The following is a 19411-nucleotide window of genomic DNA, read 5'->3' as shown; positions in this document are numbered from 1 at the left end:
GTTCTTTAGATTTTCATTTTTAAATACCTGATCGCAGAGAGACTGCAAAATAGAAGCCAAGAACTCAGCACACTGCTGGTGAATAATGTTGTCCCCTGCAGCTCGCATTAAAGACAAAAGCTCTGGGAAAACTTCAGCATACTTCTCATCCCCTTTCACAGTTCCATTAATCAAGTGCAAAATAGCCAGTTTACAAGCTTTGTGTGAAGCCAGGGCATCGAGTAACGCAAGCAAGCGGGTAGTCTGGCCAGTGTATTGCTTCTCTTTGTCTTCTGGGTTGCTGAAGTGACACCAATGCTCTTATTAGAAAAGACAAATATACTGCATGCATGTTTATGACAAAACAAACTTCAGATCTGAAATTTCCATTAAAAGATTCATACACGTGTGTGCGTGTGTGTATATATATAATATAATACCTATCTATCTGCAAGTTTTCCACTGTAGTGGCACTGATTTTGTCACAAATGAGCTTATTGCCATTACAGTGGTACCTCGGGTTACAGACGCTTTGGGTTACAAACTCCGCTAACCAGGAAGTGGCTGCTCCAGGTTAAGAACTTTGCCCCAGGATAAGAACGGAAATCGCCAACGGCACAGCAGAAGCAGGAGGCCCCATTAGCGAAAGCACGCCTCAGGTTAAGAACCGTTTCAGGTTAAGAATGGACCTCTGGAATGAATTAAGTTCTTAACCCGAGGTACCACTGTAATTTGATAGTTTTCAGGTTGTGGTCATTAATTAGCTGTGTATCTAGTTGCCAGCAAAGATGAGATAACCACTACAGTTTTGACTTTGGTATCCGAAGCCAGTAAGCCTAACAAAGTATTGAAAAGAAATGCTATGTTTCAGCCCTCTCCATGTGTGGAGGCATCTCTTATCACCAACTGTATGAAGCCCACCTCTCCATGTCATATTCATGCCATACATGCAGCAATTTACTGCAGCCCTCAGGATTTCCCAGCTGGAGGAGCCATCACACAGCTCCATCCTTCAAGAGCCATCACCATGCATGGAGAGAAACAGAAGGCCTAAATCCAAGGCAGCCACTGCCTATTCATGAATGAGATAGGAGAGGCATAGCCCATTTTCCAGCCTCAACATGCAAAGGTTCTACAGAAGCCTTCAACAAAACTCCCATCATCCTTAATCTGCACAGCTATGGTGAGAGTCATAGACCAAAACTTCTGAAGGGCACCAGGTTAGCACTGCTACTTAAAGACCCTTAGGACAATGTATAAAATCGCACCTTTGCAAATCTTCTACAAGCAGATCCAAAACAGTCCTCATAATAAGGAGAGCAGTTGGCGAAGCCAAGTCACACAACTGAACACAAATGCGCCTCAGCATGTGCTGAATAGGCAGGCAGGTGGAGCCAGAGAAGGACCGTACTATTTCTTGCAGCAATTTCGCTTGAACGTGAAGATGCATGCTCCACAGTTTCCTAGTGTTGAGAGCCACCGATATGTCATGTGGTTCAATGACCTGTCAGAAAAGCAAAATTAACTCTATGAGAGTGCCAAAACATACAGTTCTTCTCCAACACCACACGCAAGGCACACCACCTGGTGCTCTTTAGGCAATCACGAAAACCCTTGTAGCCAATATATGTGCTCCAATATATAGAGTTATTGCCTCCCAGCTAAGGATGAATATCCCCACTCATCATCCAGCATCAAAAGGGGGTCACCAGGTTGAGGGAGGTTGGTATACAATCCGTCAAATGGATAGATCCACTGCACAACTCTTTATCAGTCCATTCTTACCTACCCATCCTCTTCACCAGTCTTTTAATTTTCTTGCCTTTTACAAATAATTGATAGTTTTTACATACCTGAGTGGTTTGCATGGGAAGCGGCAGAGGCAGCAACTCAGAAAGCAGTATAAGACCAGAGAAAAACCCTTCAGGAATTCTCAGAACAGAAGTGAGGACCTCTTTTAGCATGAGTGACCAAGTGTTATTGGCCAGAGTTTCCTCCGAGATGGTTAGCTTCTCATTCACCCCCTGGGTAAAAGTCAACAAAATGTCGACAATGTCATTCTGGATTTTTTGTTCATCGCTGTCTAAACGTCCCGAGAGGGGAATAGAACACAGGAGCATGTGTAAAGAAATAAGTGCGGAAGGAATACGCATATCTTTGAACTCAAAGGACCCTCCACGCAGCAGTTCGGTCAACATGGTCTTCAAGAGGGTGAGGGTGCACCGGGCCATGGAAATCGTAGTGACTCTGTGGAGGGTAGTCCCCATGTTGACATGGAGTCTCCAGGGCTGAATAAGGATGCTGTTGAGCTTTTGCAGAACACGAATAAAAGTGTCCATTCCTTCAGAAGAGAACATCTGTATGACTGCAAGGTTCCATTTCAGGTCCTTCTGCTGACCTTTAGGAGGAAATGGGGAATGGAGAAGGGGAGGAAAGAGAAAAACCATGTTGTGCCTTGATCTCAGTCATTAGGAAAATATAGATCAGGTGCAATGATTCCTTTTTATGAGACTTCTGTCCATGACCAAGAACATATATTTTTAGATGACGCCAAATTTATCATGGGGCACAGAATCCTTACATTTTACTTTCCCATCCCAAAATTCTACATGCTCTGTCAGCAACAGAAAATGGTCCAAAGAAACAATTTACTTCAATATGGCTAAAGGAGGTGGTGATTAAATCTGATGTACTCTTATAAAGGAAATGGAACAATGTTAAAAGCAAGTCTTATACCTTCAACAGGTGGTGGAGGGCATGCAATATGGCACAGGACACGAAGTGCAGTAGGAAGACCGACTCCTTCCTGGGTCATCAAGCTATCAATATTCTTTAAAATAAAATTTGAAAAATAAGACTCATGTTATTAAAAATCAACAAAAATGGGTGCAATAGAGAAATTTATCTTGCTTCTGAGCAACAAATGGTAGGCTGACTTCAAACTTGAGTGTTAGGGCCATTTTTACTAGAATCCCTTTACTGACTTATTCAACACAGAACTTTTTTTTAATAGCTAAGGAATCTAGGCTAAGTTATTCTGATTGTGCACTCTTTTACTTAGGAATGTTAAGTCTTGTTGCATCAGACCAATGTCCGTCTTTGGTCCAATCTACTTGCCAGTATTTAGGTGGTTCATCAGAAGTGGGCCAGTGGTCTACAAAACTTCTTCCCACCCTTTCTACACGAGGCATCCAAGTAAAAGTAACATAAGGATTGAAAATTCTAATGGAAGGTCACCACAAACACACAACACCTTAGAGCCAAACTAGATAATTACACAAATGTTTGAAGTAAATAGCAACCAGGAAGGAAGCAATCTTGATTGGGGCCAGAATGGAGCTATACTCTCTTTTCACAGCTGTAGTTCCAATCCAGTGAAAACTCCAATGTGAATAAAAGCCAGCTAATAACTTGATCTTTCCCCCTCCCCATGGCTGCTATTTACTTTTTTAAAACTGCACTGAATTAGCAGCTCCATTAATAAGGTCACATCTAGTTTTGCTCTTCAAAAAGGACACTATTAGAAACAGAGAACCAACAATTCCTTCTTGAAATGCGTTGACTACTTTTTAAAAAATGTTATTATGAGGATTATACTAAAAACACCACGCAAAATGGTCCAATATAGAATGTACTTGTAACAAAACATTTCTGGATAAAGGAGTACCAAGCAAACTTTATGATAACCCTATGCCATCAGAACTGTGAAAACAAAGAATTTTGCCTCCTGTATATACAATTGCAAAAGATCAACAAATGAAATAGCTAGGCGTGGATTTTTAAGAAAATGCAGGCATTGAGAATGGTTTTTACTAACCTGCTTAATGTATTCAATGAGATTTGGGATGCAATTAATTTCGAACCGAAGTGTTTTCAAGGGTTCCAGCCATTTGCCAAGTTCTAAAACAAACAAGGAAACTTGAAGAATGTTGCATTATGTAAAATGATGCATTCCAAAAATACAGTGACAAGCATTAGAGCTACAGGCCTTTGTATATAAATCAAGTTAACTTTTAATACAACATTAAAACTGCTTTAATTCAAAGAATAAAGACTCAATGCATACATATGAGCCAAATTTTTATTTGGTCTGAAATTATTCTTTATTATACCACATTTCAGTTGATTTCTTCAGCTGAAAGCACCAAGAACACTGCTGAAGATCTATTTCTATAGGTCCAGGGATGTCTTTATCAAAAGTTAGCTTATTTGCATTAAAACAATCAAAAAGGTTCACTTCCATTCAGCAGTGGGGGGAAATCAGTATGACTTGGGCTACTGTCCTATGTGGTAATAAATCCCTATGATTTCAATTCAACTTACTGCAACGTATGTGGTTGCAACTTTATGAGGCTTACAAGGATTTTGAAAATGTTTTAATATTGGATTCGATGCCATAAAAAGTATCTGAACCATGACAATCTATTTGTCCCAAAAGGCAATTTTGCCCAGCTTAATTCAAATATTTAATCTCTTGAATATTCAATATTAAACCCCATCTTAGCTACAAAGGCCTCCTGTGTGCATATTCTAAAATGCAAGTTTTTTCCTCAGCTCAGAATAACTTGAATTTCTTAGTCTTTATTGTATGCAAGCCAAGGCTATCTTGTCTCTCAAAAACAAAAACAGACTGAAAATTCAATGGAAGTACTGGCAGGAGGAAAACCAAAGCAGAGCTTTAAAAACAAATAATCAGCACAGCATTTTAAAACAGCACGATTCATGATAAAAATCAAGTTTCTAATAAAGGTAGAATCATAGAATCATAGAATCATAGAGTTGGAAGAGACCACAAGGGCCATCGAGTCCAACCCCCTGCCAAGCAGGAAACACCATCAGAGCACTCCTGACATATGGTTGTCAAGCCTCTGCTTAAAGACCTCCAAAGAAGGAGACTCCACCACACTCCTTGGCAGCAAATTCCACTGTCGAACAGCTCTTACTGTCAGGAAGTTCTTCCTAATGTTTAGGTGGAATCTTCTTTCTTGTAGTTTGGATCCATTGCTCCGTGTCCGCTTCTCTGGAGCAGCAGAAAACAACCTTTCTCCCTCCTCTATATGACATCCTTTTATATATTTGAACATGGCTATCATATCACCCCTTAACCTCCTCTTCTCCAGGCTAAACATGCCCAGCTCTCTTAGCCGTTCCTCATAAGGCATCGTTTCCAGGCCTTTGACCATTTTGGTTGCCCTCCTCTGGACACGTTCCAGTTTGTCAGTGTCCTTCTTGAACTGTGGTGCCCAGAACTGGACACAGTACTCCAGGTGAGGTCTGACCAGAGCAGAATACAGTGGCACTATTACTTCCCTTCATCTAGATGCTATACTCCTATTGATGCAGCCCAGAATTGCATTGGCTTTTTTAGCTGCCGCGTCACACTGTTGGCTCATGTCAAGTTTGTGGTCAACCAAGACTCCTAGATCCTTTTCACATGTACTGCTCTCAAGCCAGGTGTCACCCATCTTGTATTTGTGCCTCTCATTTTTTTTGCCCAAGTGCAATACTTTACATTTCTCCCTGTTAAAATTCATCTTGTTTGTTTTGGCCCAGTTCTCTAATCTGTCAAGGTCATTTTGAAGTGTGATCCTGTCCTCTCCTCGCACCCCTCCCAGTTTGGTGTCATCTGCAAATTTGATCAGGATGCACTTTTGTAATGTTGCCTTTATCACCAGGCTAAAAGCAGGTCATGAAGGAGTGAGGCACACCTATTGAGAGGTCTTTACAAATCTTCAGCACCATAGCCAAAAAGGCTCTCTCTCCTACCTCCTATTTGCCTTGTTTAAGATGCAGGACTGAAGAAGATCCTTGAAGTGGAATGAAGCTCCCAGGCAGGCTAACATGGGCAGGTGAGATTCCCTAGATATTCTGACCCAAGGCTGCTTGGGACTTTAAAAAGCTATGTATAGTAAAACAGTCCGTGCAATGTAAAAGCCTGCACACAAAGGGGTCTCCTTTCATCAGTCATTGTCTTGAAGTGGGCATGACAAGATTACAACAGCTCCAATTTGAGAAACACACTTACAATGGAAGCTCTCAGGTCATCATCAGTGTCCAGTGACTTTTTTTAGTTTTTCTTTGAACAGGAGCCCCCTATGTTGCTTCCTTAGAAGATTTCAAACACTGAACATTTTTCTGCAGTTACTGAATGACTCCCACCAATGAACAGTACGCTACACAAACAAGAGAACTTTCTGTGTCACAAAGCCTCTTTGACACTAGGAAAAAAGCCACACAGTTTTTCAATGAGCCTTTCTAGTAATCTGTATTTACCAAATAAATCTCATTACTTGCATTATCAAAAACCAGAAGCTCAGGAGAGCCTTTAGAGCCAAAAAGATTTCTCCTAAACTGCTTCCAGCAACTGCCCCATTAACAGCACATACTGTACCTTGTAGTTTGGTGTTATTTTCATCAGCTTTGCAAAGCTTCAACAGGGGTGCCGAATACTGCTCAAGCATTTGGACATCACTGGAGGACTGAACCACCAGCAGAATAAGGATGCAAGCATAATTATAGGCAACTGACTTCTTTGACTTGGAATCACTGAAACAGATTTTTCTGAAAATTATGACAGACTTCACATTTGAATCCTTACACGTATACTTACAGAATGCTATTCAGATTTTCATTTACAAAACGATTATTTTGTATGGAGAAGAAAAAAGTTCATACTACAAGTGGGAGTTTGCAAATGATTGGCATGTGATTGACTCAGCCTTTTTTCCTAGTTTCTCCACTTAGTTTCTCATAATCTTTTCAGAACTCAAAACAGAAAAGTCAATTATATTGATCAGAATCAAGCAGTAACCTACAGGAGGGATAAAGAACGTCTCTGATTTCAAATGCATACAAGCCATGCCACAGGCAAACATTCACCTCCTTAGCACAAGCTAAAGTTGTGTATGCCACTTTGATCTGAAAACCCCACTCTTTCGATTGTGAATTTAACTCCAGCATCTAAGATATGTTTATCTAAATTATGCTCTTGATCTGTGTAGCCAGTTTCAGGCAAGCATGAAATGCTCTCATAACAACATGAAGGAATCAGAAAACAGCCATGCAGCTTACACTTCCTGTTCCACCGCATTTCTGTCACATGCAACATAGAACTTCTGTGCAGATAACCTGCAAATCTCCACACTGGTGGATATGCAAAAGATCAATCTTACAGGACATTAAGATGAGGAGGAAGCACAACGTGCTCGCTGCTCCCCTTGTTAAAATGTTTGGCTTTGCTTTTAGCTATTCTTTCATGCCATCCATGGTGTTTTGTGGGCGGGCGGTTTCAGAGGACGTAGCACAGCTTCATATGCTGCAGAGCTATATTTGCAAACCTAGTTATCCTAAGCCCACCCATTTAAAAGCAGGGATTGGAGAGTGGGGGTGAGAAATCTGTTTAAACATCTCAAGGATTTCCTGTCTTCCCAGCAGCCATCAGAGCCAAATCACCAAGCACTGACTGGGATGAAGAGGTTACTAACTCATGGGCCAGCCCATATGTATCCTCAGACTATGCTGAGGAATAAGCATGTACCACCCCAGAACAAGGAAAGCCTGGTTCACTTCTTTAAAGGGAAGGCTTCATAAAAGGAGAAAAATGAGGAGGGTAAGAAGTTGGATTCTGTACTGCAGCAAAGTTCCATAACAAGGAACAACCCCAAATTTAAAGTTTGTGAAACCCACATCAACCTGCAAACATCCATTTAAAAGCATAAAACCTAAAGCAAGGTTAAAAAAATAGGATAATTACCCTAATGCTTCTTTGGAATAGAACTCCATTAAAGTAATAAGACTCTGGAGATTCTTCTCAAGGCTGAAGACATGGGCAACAGCAGCTCTTCCCACAGGGTTAAAAGTGATCAGGTAAAGGTTATGAAGCGTTCCCAGGAGATCTGAATGGTCAGTTTCATCAGTGGCTGTGCAGCGCTGGAAATGGCAGAATAGTTCTGAAATGCACTGCAGCGTCTGTGTTGAATGAAGAAGCCATGGGGGAAAGGCTTCATCGCTTGCCCCATCAGTCTGGAGACCTTCCTCTTGATCAGGGTCAGAGAAATGGCAAAAGGCTCGAACCAGCAGGTTTGTGGCTTCATACTCAGAGAGGAAGAAAAGAAGGCCCTTCTGGGACTGTGCCAAAAACCTCAGTATGTCCCTGGTGGACTGCAGCACCCCAGGGTGCACATTCGTTATTGGATTGGATAACAGCAACGTGACAGATTCCAAGAAATTGTGGTTATGAAGGTACCTGGAAATATGTAAGAAGCAGCATGCTCAATTCCACTTCAAAATATAGTAGATTGGCAGAATTTTTTATTACTACTTTCAATGCAATGGTATGTGAAATAGCTGCAGAAGTGTACAACTGTGGGTGGGATTCAATAAAGTTTTACTCAGAACAGACCCAGTGGAATTAATGAACACTGCAATAGAACCTGAGAAATTGTGATGTGCCCACAAGCACTCACTAATCTTCAAACGTGAGCAGGAATTTGAATCCAGATCTTCTCAGTTCAAGTCTGACACTGTTCTCCCCCACCTCACTGACTTAAAGGATTAGAGTGAAGAGACTTGATGAAGACAGTGGAGGAGTTTTGTTTAGTTATGAGATGGCATGACAGAAGGCACAGGGCGGGAAAGGGGGAAAAGAGACAACAGTCTAGGCTGGAACATCTCCCAACATTGAAAGACCCTTATTAAGCAGCACACATGACATGCATGACAAGTACTTATGTCAACAGCCAAGTGGCAGAAAGCAAACAAACAGGTATCCCTTTGAAACATATAAAAAAACTAAGGCCACTCACCTAAAGAGCACTGGGAAAGGGTCGTCCCTTTCTGGTGGCCCTGTAATACGTGCTGTTGTTGGGAAAGATTTCACCGGTGGCTGGATCATAGTGTGAGGGGCAGTCTCCATCAAATGCAAGATCTCATCCAAAAGGTTAATGAGTTTCTCCACTTCTCCTTCACTCATACTGGAGGACTCTAAAAGACTGTCCATATCCATTGGAGTGTCCACATCATTTTCATATTCCTGGTTACCCCTTTCAAGTCCAGTGTCCGTATCCTGCTCAGGCTCAGTGTGATTAGGAAGAGATGGAGGATATTCCGCTAACTGGTCAGCAAACTTTTTGACCTCGGACAAAACCTCATAGAAGTGGCATTTCTGTAGAATTGCAGAGCAGGCAGTGACGACCCTTACTGTCTGATCCAGCAGGATGAGCTCCAGTAGTCTCTGGTAACCACTTTTTTCATGCACCTCTGAGCCGCTCCTCAAAAATGCCTCCATTCCTTCAGTCATGCTAACAACGCTATCCAAAGCTTTGAAAGCATTGAGTTTAAGAGAAGAAGAGACATGATCCGCAAACAGCAGTTCAAATAGAGAATTAATTACTCCTGCTTGCAACAGGCCTGTTATCCCCCGAGTTCCACATTCTGCCAGCGAGGAGACAAGTTTTGTCCCAGCTTTAAGCTGACGGACATTCAAAGCAATCGGCTGTCTCAAGGCTACCTGTAGGTTTAATGACTGCATTGTCCAGTCAACCAACTGGCTTATATAATCCTGATTCGGGTCCTTTAACTGCAAGTAGCTTAGCCCTTTGACTATTAAACTTGGAATTTCTTCCAGAGCAGTGACCCACTTTGCACCCCTCTCCTCCTGATATAATTCTAGGAGTTCGGTCAATTTAGTAGAGGTCTCAACTGCCCCTGAATTTTCCTTGTCTGGATCTTGATCTTTCATCTTAGCAACTTCGGTTTCAAAAGTGGTCTTGTAGGGACAGCTAAAGTACAGAAGAGGCCCAAGTTCCCTATCAAAAGGATCATAGGTCACAGGTGGCACTCTGGCTAGATCCTCAGCAGTGTACTCAATGTCAAAGCTCGGGTACTTAAACGTCTCACGTTCCAAGTCAGCAATTCCATCTTCATCACTTGAAATCTGCTCATAACCATCATCCCCTGAAAAGTAAAAGTTTTAAAATTACCTTGTTGAATCAATTGAACCAAAAAAAGCAACAAATAACACCCAACCATTAATTACAGCTTTGAAAAATAAACCATCTTCTCCCCTTTTGCTCATAAACATGGGAAACCCAGCAGCTAAAACATTTGCAGGATGCTTTGCCAACCCATCAGCTACACACTCACACACAGGACCAAAAGGTATCAACTAACAGGAGAAATACATAATTGCACCATATAATTAGATTATCTCCACAAGGAGAATTCTTAACCTTGGTTTTTATTTATTTCAGGACCACCGTCTATCTCGTAGGATCTTGAAGTGGTGAATACCACAATACACTCAGACTAAAATACAAGGAAACCACTCAATCCATTCCGCAGCAACATTCAAACCACCATATGCAGCTTACAGTCCTCACCCAAAGGACTGTATGAAAAGATTATTTGTAGTATTTGTTAGTCACTTTAAACAAAAAAAGTATTAAAGCAACTTAAGATAAAATATGAATAATTTAAATCAATTAAAGGTCAAACTGAAAAACAATGTACAATACAAAACTCTTAAAATGCTCATCCAAGGACTAGCCCTACTGTACCCCACTAAAAGATGAGCAGCACAACAGAGACTAACTGAAGTGTAGCAAACAGAAGCATCTATCACCCAAAAGCTGATGACACCAGGCAAGTTTCCCTAGGGAGAGTATTTCAAAAAGGGGGCCCACCACTGAAAAACTCTCCTCTTGTGTAACCACCCTCTGCACCTCCCTCATATGGAGAAGTATTTAAATTGATGTCTAAAACTCATGAGTAAAGGAGGCAGTCATATCTCCTAATGAAGGGGAGTTCCACAATCAGGGCACCACCACTGAGAAGCTTCTCTCTTGTGTCACTGTATGTCAGACCATGCCCATCAACACAGGACCGCAAACATAAAAAGACAATGACTCACAACTGCAGTTATAGCACAAATAATATTTTGACAGAAAAGGTAGAAAACCTATACGCCACAAAACCTTCAAAATCTCTTCCCTAGTGTCCTCTGATGTGCTTGGCTCCCCCCCCCCCAAAATACTACATATATTCCACTGTCTCAGGACCAGATCACACACCCACACCACTTATCATTATTAGTTTCTAGAGACAACTAGTGTGAACTGACTGACACAGGTTAAGTAACACAGAATGTTTGCATGCCCCACAGTCAAATCAAACAATGGGTGATTTTACTCAAGGTAAACCAACTGAAATTAATGAATATGACATTAGGTGCATTAATTTCAATAGATCTGTTATCAGTAAAGCTTGAACACTACTCAATATTTTTCAATAGGGACATTTCACACATGCAGCTGAAAATCAACTGTTCTGTGGTGAAGTGATGAAAGAACACATATGCACGTGCAACTCAGTCCTCAGCCGTTTCTGTATTTGCCTACCTTCACCCTCCTCCTCTTCTTCAACATCCTCTTCTTCTTCATCATCCTCCTCCTCCTCCTCTTCATCCTCTTCTTCATCTTCTGGAATACTCTCTACTGTCTGACCATCGTCATCCTCTTCATCTTCCTCCTCCTCCTCAACATCCACCCCCTCTTCATCATCCACTTCTTCGGGCTGGTCTTCTTCCACTTCTGCTTCATCAGAATATGGACCCTCCTGGTGAACGGATGTCCGATCAGGAGAAATGGGCTCAAAGTAATCCTCTCTGTGATCAACATCGTCATCTTTCTCCCCAACCACTGGAAAGAATGGAATCCACAGCAAACTTAATTTAAACTGTCATTTTCAAAAAAAGAAAGAGAAAGCAGACAACAACAAAAGCTGAACAACTAATACCCATAGTGTAATTTAATGTTCTGCTAAGAGAATCCTGTGTATTTTCCATACAATTTAAATCTTCAAGCTAGGATGCTAATAAACTGCTGCTTTGGTTTTGTAGTTTTAAGGCAAGGTTAGCCTCCATGGACCAATACAGATGTTTGCCAATTCTCCCGTATGGAACAGCCTAATAGATGCATCGTATCTCCTGTCACAACTGCCACTTCCCAGTGGTGAATTCAGTTGCAGCTGGAAAATATACCTACTGCTAGAAAAACAGCAACACTTTCTCCTCACTTAAATTATGCATGCATGTGGACGCAAGTGAGAAAGAAATGGAAAGAAAGTTACGTTCCAAAGTACCTGATACAGGCATTGGCTCATCTTCATCATCATCAGGAGGAGGTGGGCCTGGTGGAGTTCTTGGGCCTCTAGGCTGTGGTCGTGGAGGACTGCCATTAAACTGATCCTCTTTCTCTCCATCAGCTGTAAAAAAGGGCATATAAATGAGCTTATAAATAAAGATAAATAAATTCATGGGAAGCCTGTGGCATCACTTGGGAAGTTGCTGAAAATGAACCACTCAGTAAAAAACTGTAGTGGTGCATGCATTAACTTACAGATCACAGACAAAAACTTCAGCTGAAAGAAGTAATGAGATACAAACGTTTTAGACGGAGATGATTTAACTTCTATGGGGGGATCACTTACTTCTATTTACATTTCTTTTAAAAGAAAAAAAGAATTTTAGCTGGATTAGTTTTGGAATGCTTACCAGGTTTCGGAGTTCTTTTCAAAGCTGCTTGTTGCTGAGGAGGGGGTGGTGGCGGAGGCGGCGGAGGGGGAGAGTCCCTATCATGGCTTATTACTCTGTCAACAGAGCCATATATTGCAAGTGTCAAGCAGTTGTACCAGCCTCTCAGAACTAATCCGTCAGTGTTGACCTGGATTTTAAAGGAGGAGAGAGAACATAAAAGAAACAATGATAAACCTTTAACTTGCTGCACCTACACTACAAGCTCAGTACCAGTATATACTTGCAATGAAATATCGTTCCAGCTATGTCATTGTTAGATTTCACTTACATGTTACAGTAGGATATAAATGCACTTTGCAAATACATGAGGCACAGAATCCTGTAATAGTTTTGAAAGCCTCAGCTTTTTTTATATAAAAAAGACAGGTGAGCTGTGATGTGAGGGGCATGGGCTGGGCAGAGGGATGTGACTTGATGAGAGTCCCATGGGTCAGATAGAGAGGACCTTAAAGGTCACCTTCTGCTTGTGAGCCAGAGGTTCTCCATGGCTGGCCTACATGCACAGGTTCTCTCTCTTTCTCTCTCTCTCTCTCTCTCTCTCTCACACACACACACGTGAGACAGCATCAGGCTGCATAATGCTGGTCCGCCTACCATGTGCACTTGGCCCACTCAGACCAAATGTTTCTAATGGGCTTCAGATGGCCTGCACTGCATCACACAATGGACTAAAGCTAATCATGCCTCTCCCTAGAGCATTTCTTAGATGACACTTTGTTTTTAATAAAGAGTGGGAACCAGGTGAGCACCTCTGGGGAAGGGCATTCCAGATGTGATTCTCCAAGACTGAGAAGGCACTTGCTCTGCTCACCACCTCCTTATTTCAAATGATTGTGGGACTCTGATGAGGAGACTCTGATGAAGATCAAAGGATTGAGGCAGGCTCATGAGGTAGATGGCAGTCCTTCAGATAGGTAACAACCAGCACTCTGAACTGCTCTTGGAAACAGACTAGCCACTGGTATGCATGTTTAAGAACTGTTGAGAGATGCTATCTATAGTTGGCCCTAGTGAAAAACCTAGCAACTATGTTTTGCACTAATGAAACTTTCTGAGAAGACTTCAAAAGTACCCCAAGAACATCCCAACACAGCCCAGTGTAGAGGTTACCAGCCTCTCTCTGTACAGTTGTCACTAGAAGGGTCAATCTCAGAATTTACAAGTGATCATTACCTTGGCATTAGGTCTGAAAATTATTGAAGAGTTCTCATCATACTCCAGGCTGTTAAAACAGAAATATGTGTTAAAGGTCAAAGAAACTGCACCAACATCTTTTACAACCAGATTCACAATGGTACTTTTTTCAATCAGTATCTAATGAGAATGACAATTATCTATTTTTATATTTAGTATTAGAACAGAGAAACTCAAAGCCTACATTTCCATTTACTTCAACTGCTTTCTTCATAAACAAGACACAAGGAAACTAGTAGCCAGGCTTACACAGCTTGCCTTAGCCCTGGTTAAGTCTTACAATGGCACCAAGATTATGAAAGAATTGCTTACCTTCCTAGCCTGTCAAATACAGGGGCACTTGGTTTGCTGACATTGTTGAAAAACAGGTCTAACTGAAATGTGTGAGGAGATGTTTCACTGAGAAGAAAGCCAAAGTGTAAAAAATTATTTTACAGAACCACAATAAACAAGATAATCAAGCCTTAAAATACCAATTATCATATAGCCACAATCTGCAAGAAGTAAAGAAGTGGGGAGCTTTTTAATAGTATTCGACTATAAAATTAATAAGCCACAACTCAAGGGGAGGTGGAGAAGGGTAATAAGGAAGCACACAGCTCATTCTCAATCCAATAGTTTACAGTTTATCATGACATCTCATCAGGCCATTATCTAATAAAGCTAGCATTGTTGGATTCAAAGGTAAATCATACATTGTTATACATTTAATTTTTTTTCACTATCTTAACCATCACATTTGTAATTTTAGGCAAGCTCATCACTTATGTAAGAGGCCTGCAGATCTGTGACTGCACCTCCACCACACATGTGCTATTTGACACTGCACAGATTTGATAAATGATCATAAATGCTTGCGGTCAATAAAGACCCTGATTTCCATAAACCCCCACTGCAAAACCACATCCCCTTTCACCACGCTAAATACCATTCTAAAGGGATTCCCCAAACCTTGGAAGTAACTTTTGGGAAAGACAGACAGAAACTGCCACCAGGAGGAAGATGTGGGTGAGCGCACTTCTTACTTCCCTTTCCTGATTTGTTCTAATCCTACTTCGACATAATACCCCAATAGGGCAAATAAAGGCTGGAGCTAACCAAAACTGTCTCTAAGCTATGGTTTGCCAATTCACTTCAAACTAAACGAACTTTCCAGGTCTGTGTTAGCCTTGTATTAGGATTGCACAAATCCACTCACCAGCTCATCAGGGTCAAGTGACCCTGGCATTCTGGCTATGGCCACTGTCTTGACGCAATCTAGATCCCTCTCTGAGTTCTCATATTGTCCTAAGCTTTGGAAAAGGCTGATTCCAGGGGCTAGTGCTGGATGGATCTAGGAGACCCAAGTTCAACTCTTTCCGTCATTGTGTGGCCAAGGGCAAGTTTCTTCCACATCTCTATGATGGGAGCTACAAGGTTGTTGGGAAGGAGAACATAACAAAATACTTTCCAAATTTAAAATGCTCTTCAAATAACCACTGGTAGGTAGCTGCTAACTACCTCCTTGCTTCAGATGACATTGGGGGAGCAACTGCCTGGTATGACACCACAGAAGAACAAGAATGAGAGCCTGAATACTCCGGCCCCCATATGTACACCATGTAGGTAATTTTTGTTCCTGTACCACATTTGAGTTTGACTTTGAGACTCTTCTGTAAGCCTTTGTTTAATTTGCTTTGAGAGGCACTAGGTGTTAGAAAGCAGGATGTCTATATTCTAAATAAAGAATTCAATTAATCAACTTGCACTTACCCATAAGCTCTGTTTTCAGGTAAGTTAGAATGAGCTCTTACTCCTGGAGGGATGACACGTACTTCATTGATGTAAACCACACATGGAAAGCGAACCACATCTACATTACTACTTTGCTATCAAAAACAAAAACAAAGTGAACAAAATTCATGAAGGTTAAAATATATGGCACAGCGCCCAGAAATTGTCTAAAAGGCCAGCAATGATATGACAGCTGTATCCACCCATTTTTCCTGACAAGTGCCACCCACACTAGGCTGCTTACCATTTGCAGCAGGCAAGGACATAAAAAATAAAATTCAGAGGTGACATTCAGCCACTGAGTGCAGCTTTTGAAGAGTACAAATTAATTTTGCTTTTGTTATATTAATAGTTGCCTACCTTTTTAATGAGTAATTTAATGGCATGCATCCCATACTGAGATGCATTGCAATATTCTTTTTATATACAGTAAGTCTCTAAACTATCTTTCACTCACTTCACACAACCACAGCCTAAGGCATTATCTGGGCTGCTGTGATGTCATGGAATATTCACAACTACTATAGGAAGGGCTGGTCAAACATTGCTGTTAAAAAATGAATGTTTGATGTTCTCAAAGAGACAGAAAAAGCTATATTCTGACATCAGGTAACTGAGGTGCAGGAAGAGAAGATGAACCAAGAGGATGATTGGATGAACAGAAAGAATAGACAATGATCCATCAGGGAACTGAGGAACACAGAAAAAGTTTGCAATGTGCTACAGGAAAGAGGAGAAAGCAAAACAAAAGGTGTATATGCTGAAAACCTAGTACAGTACTTGGCCAAAACAAAAGGAAAGCTGCATGATATTAGTGTGAAACACGGTAGTAAAAGAACAAGAAAAGCATGAAGATTTAAAGCTTCACACAATGACTCAGTCACCTATCAGTATTTTAATGTAAATTTAATGGCCATAGCATGCCTTTATAAAGTTACATCTTGCTACAGATGATGCAGTTAAAAAGTAAACACTAAATGTTACCAGAGGAAGCCTTTCACCAATTCCTTAGGCTGCCATCCTAAAAAATACAGCTGGCTGTTAAGCAAATTGTTTTAATGTTTTTAAAGGTAAGTAATTTTAAGAATGGAATAAAAAAGTCTACAACTTCTGCTGGTTTTTTGTTTGTTTTGCTCTTCTATTATTGTAATGTACACCATCCAGAGGAATTTTATTGAAGGGAAGCACAGAATATTTTTTCTAAATTAATACATTTGTGGCCTATGAAGTCAAACACAACCTACTAGTGACTCTCTAACCTTCTTGTTTCCTACTTGCCCGAAAAATGGCATATTATTGATTTTAGGTGCCTTGAGCACTATTTGGTGGGAAGGCATAATACAAATGTAACAAACAAATAATATACTGAACTAACTGTCAGTATATACTGAAGTGTTGTCAACATCTGATAGATACATGTATCTGATAAGATACATGGCAAGCAAGCTGTATTCAGCTTGGAGGGTAAAAAGGAATGCCTCCACTATATGTAAGCATACTCTATATATACCCCCAGCCTTCCCCAAGGCCAGATGTTGACTGGCTTCAGCTCCCATTTAACAGTCAGCATTTTCACAAGCATCCTCCATCTGATCTTCATAAGTCTAAGAACACTACAGTCCATCTAATGAATATTTCACTATAAGCACAAGTAGCAACTTCACATGCTCCACATTTGTTGAGTAAGCAAGTGTCTTAGTCTGTGAAGGTCAAGAGGCAAAGTTTAATATAAACAATTGCAGCATAAATCTGGTTATACTTGCATGATGAAATGTACTGAAATCCAAATAAATGACCCTAACCCAACATATGGGTCATTTGGCATGCATAGACTCCCCTTTCTCCAAAAAAATAGGCATGCATACGTGTACCGGATATGTATGAGAAAATATTTGAAAATGGTTTCCAGCAGTTCACAGGCAACCAAATTTTACAAATTAATGCTAGTGTTTGTGTAGTTAGCTGCAACAGCACAAACAATAATTTGACAATATTGCTAGAACTCAGTACACTTCACCTGTATTATCATTTTCACAGACACAAACGATATCTCACACAGGGAATAGAAGGGACTCTACCTGCTCCCTATATCTCACCAAGCCATATAACAGACTGCATTGCATACTTGTGCTTTTGGGAGATTAGAGTATAGAAAGACAGTAGATGCATTCTACTTTTCACACTATCTCACAACTTAAGAGACTCAAAAGATTTGTTTTACCTAACCTACTAGTGCAGGAGAAAAGAGTGCTGGGCCAGATTCCTATGTCAAGACAGGGGGCATCAGACGCACAGTTACAGCAACATGCAGATAATTCAGCTGCTTGGAAAGCACGTAGTACTGGGCTTAAATGGCTCTATACATTAAGAGTTTTTAACCTCTCTCATCAATAATCTCCTCTACATAATAACATACAAATAGTGGTAAAGGGTAAAGGGACCCCTGACTATTAGGTCCAGTCGTGACCGACTCTGGGGTTGCGGCACTCATCTCGCTTTATTGGCCAAGGGAGCCAGCGTACAGCTCAAATAGGTCACAAATAGGGCAATACAAATTGTCAGTAAGGCAGTAAGGCTGCACATACTTAAGATCTCCAATTAGCCTATGATTGTTTTGACTTAAACTATTGTTGTTACTCCCACTTCAACTGGCTTTTTCTATCCCAGTGGCGGGAAACTATGGCCCTCCTGATGGTGCCAAACTGCAACTCCCATTTCCTCCCACTACTGGCTACATTGGTTGGGCTGGCATAACTTGGAATCCAACAATATTCAGAGTGTGTTATCATGGGTTATAATCTATGTTAGTAATTGCCACACAGTAGCAGTTGTTTCAGATCAAACAACACCTAGACAATTGACAGGCTTTTTATTTTTATTAAAGGTAAGGCATCTCATTCCTATGGTCGAAACCTCCCCCTCCCAAAAAAATATATGAAAAACTAATATGTTTACACTTGTACATACGTGTGAACCTCTATACAAGACGCAGATGCACCTACTAAAGAAGGAAACGGGCCAGAGCTGTCACCAGTTTCCTTTGTGGGGCTCGAGAGAGGAAAGGGGCTCTAGCCCCGCCCCGAGGGTCCGACCTCTCCGCATAAAATCAACCCTCGTCCCTGGAGCGAAAAAGACTAAAGCTCCGCTACGTCCGTCCTCTTTGGGCGCCCGTCAAGCAGAAGGAAACGGCCCTCGCCTCCCCCGTTACCTCTGTGCTCTGGTGCTTGAAAGTGTCTAAAAACAGAAGCTCCGTTGTTGTGTCCGCCGCCATTTTCCTTCGGCGGAAGCACCTCGCCTGACACGAGAAGCACTTCCGGAGTCAAGGAGGAACGGCAGGCGGCGGAGTGGGGAGCGCATGCGCACTAAGCTTCTTTTCAGCCGTTCGTAAAATAGATGCTTCTCAGCTGCTGCTTTTCCTCCTAAATTTGCCGCTTGGCTAAAAGCAGATCAATGTGCCTATATATTGTTGGAGAAGCAAAGGCAGCGTAGTTGTGGGGGGTGCGGTTAAGGCATGCTATGCAATGTGCCCTTCCTTGGGAATAATCCCCATTAATCAAGTGCGTTGTTTCAGAGTCATCTTTCTACGTGGGATCGGGGTTTAGACCTCTGCAGCCTTACTTGAGAGTAAGAAGCATTTGGTACAGGGAGAGCGCCTTCCCAGTAAACAGGGCGTCCAGCTGCGGAAGTTGGGTGAAGAGGAACAAAACTCCTGCACCTTTAATAATTGTGTGTTAGAGGGGATCTCAGTAGGTGTGGCTTGTTATGCTGCTACACCTGCTGAAATTCCCTCTTTCACACAATTATTAAAGGCTCAGCAGCTCTACTCTACAAATTTGTTTCATAAAATGTATATACCACTTAATTGCGGGGGTG

The 19411-nt window shown here is 41.4% G+C and overlaps 1 protein-coding gene across 2 annotated transcripts in view; it reads right to left on the bottom strand.

The window, feature by feature from the left end:
* Positions 1-18849, bottom strand: part of VIRMA (vir like m6A methyltransferase associated) — a 29935-nt gene extending 11086 nt beyond the window's left edge. Inside the window, exons 1-15 of one of the 2 annotated variants that reach the window (XM_053395632.1) lie at positions 18747-18849; positions 15518-15633; positions 14078-14164; positions 13745-13793; positions 12530-12698; positions 12118-12240; positions 11376-11675; positions 8784-9933; positions 7733-8224; positions 6371-6540; positions 3797-3879; positions 2716-2809; positions 1833-2377; positions 1248-1483; positions 28-280 (exon numbers count right to left, since the gene is read on the bottom strand). In XM_053395632.1, coding sequence (XP_053251607.1) covers positions 28-280; positions 1248-1483; positions 1833-2377; positions 2716-2809; positions 3797-3879; positions 6371-6540; positions 7733-8224; positions 8784-9933; positions 11376-11675; positions 12118-12240; positions 12530-12698; positions 13745-13793; positions 14078-14164; positions 15518-15633; positions 18747-18809 — 3930 coding nt within the window. In that variant the 5' untranslated portion in view covers positions 18810-18849. The remainder of the gene's footprint in view (positions 1-27; positions 281-1247; positions 1484-1832; positions 2378-2715; positions 2810-3796; positions 3880-6370; positions 6541-7732; positions 8225-8783; positions 9934-11375; positions 11676-12117; positions 12241-12529; positions 12699-13744; positions 13794-14077; positions 14165-15517; positions 15634-18746) is intronic. The other variant, XM_053395633.1, reaches the window with a different exon arrangement.
* Positions 18850-19411: the final 562 nt, after the last annotated feature.

Source organism: Podarcis raffonei, chromosome 7 (genome assembly GCF_027172205.1).
Source record: "Podarcis raffonei isolate rPodRaf1 chromosome 7, rPodRaf1.pri, whole genome shotgun sequence".
Lineage (NCBI taxonomy): Eukaryota > Metazoa > Chordata > Lepidosauria > Squamata > Lacertidae > Podarcis > Podarcis raffonei.
This window is presented reverse-complemented; position numbering and strand designations above follow the sequence as displayed.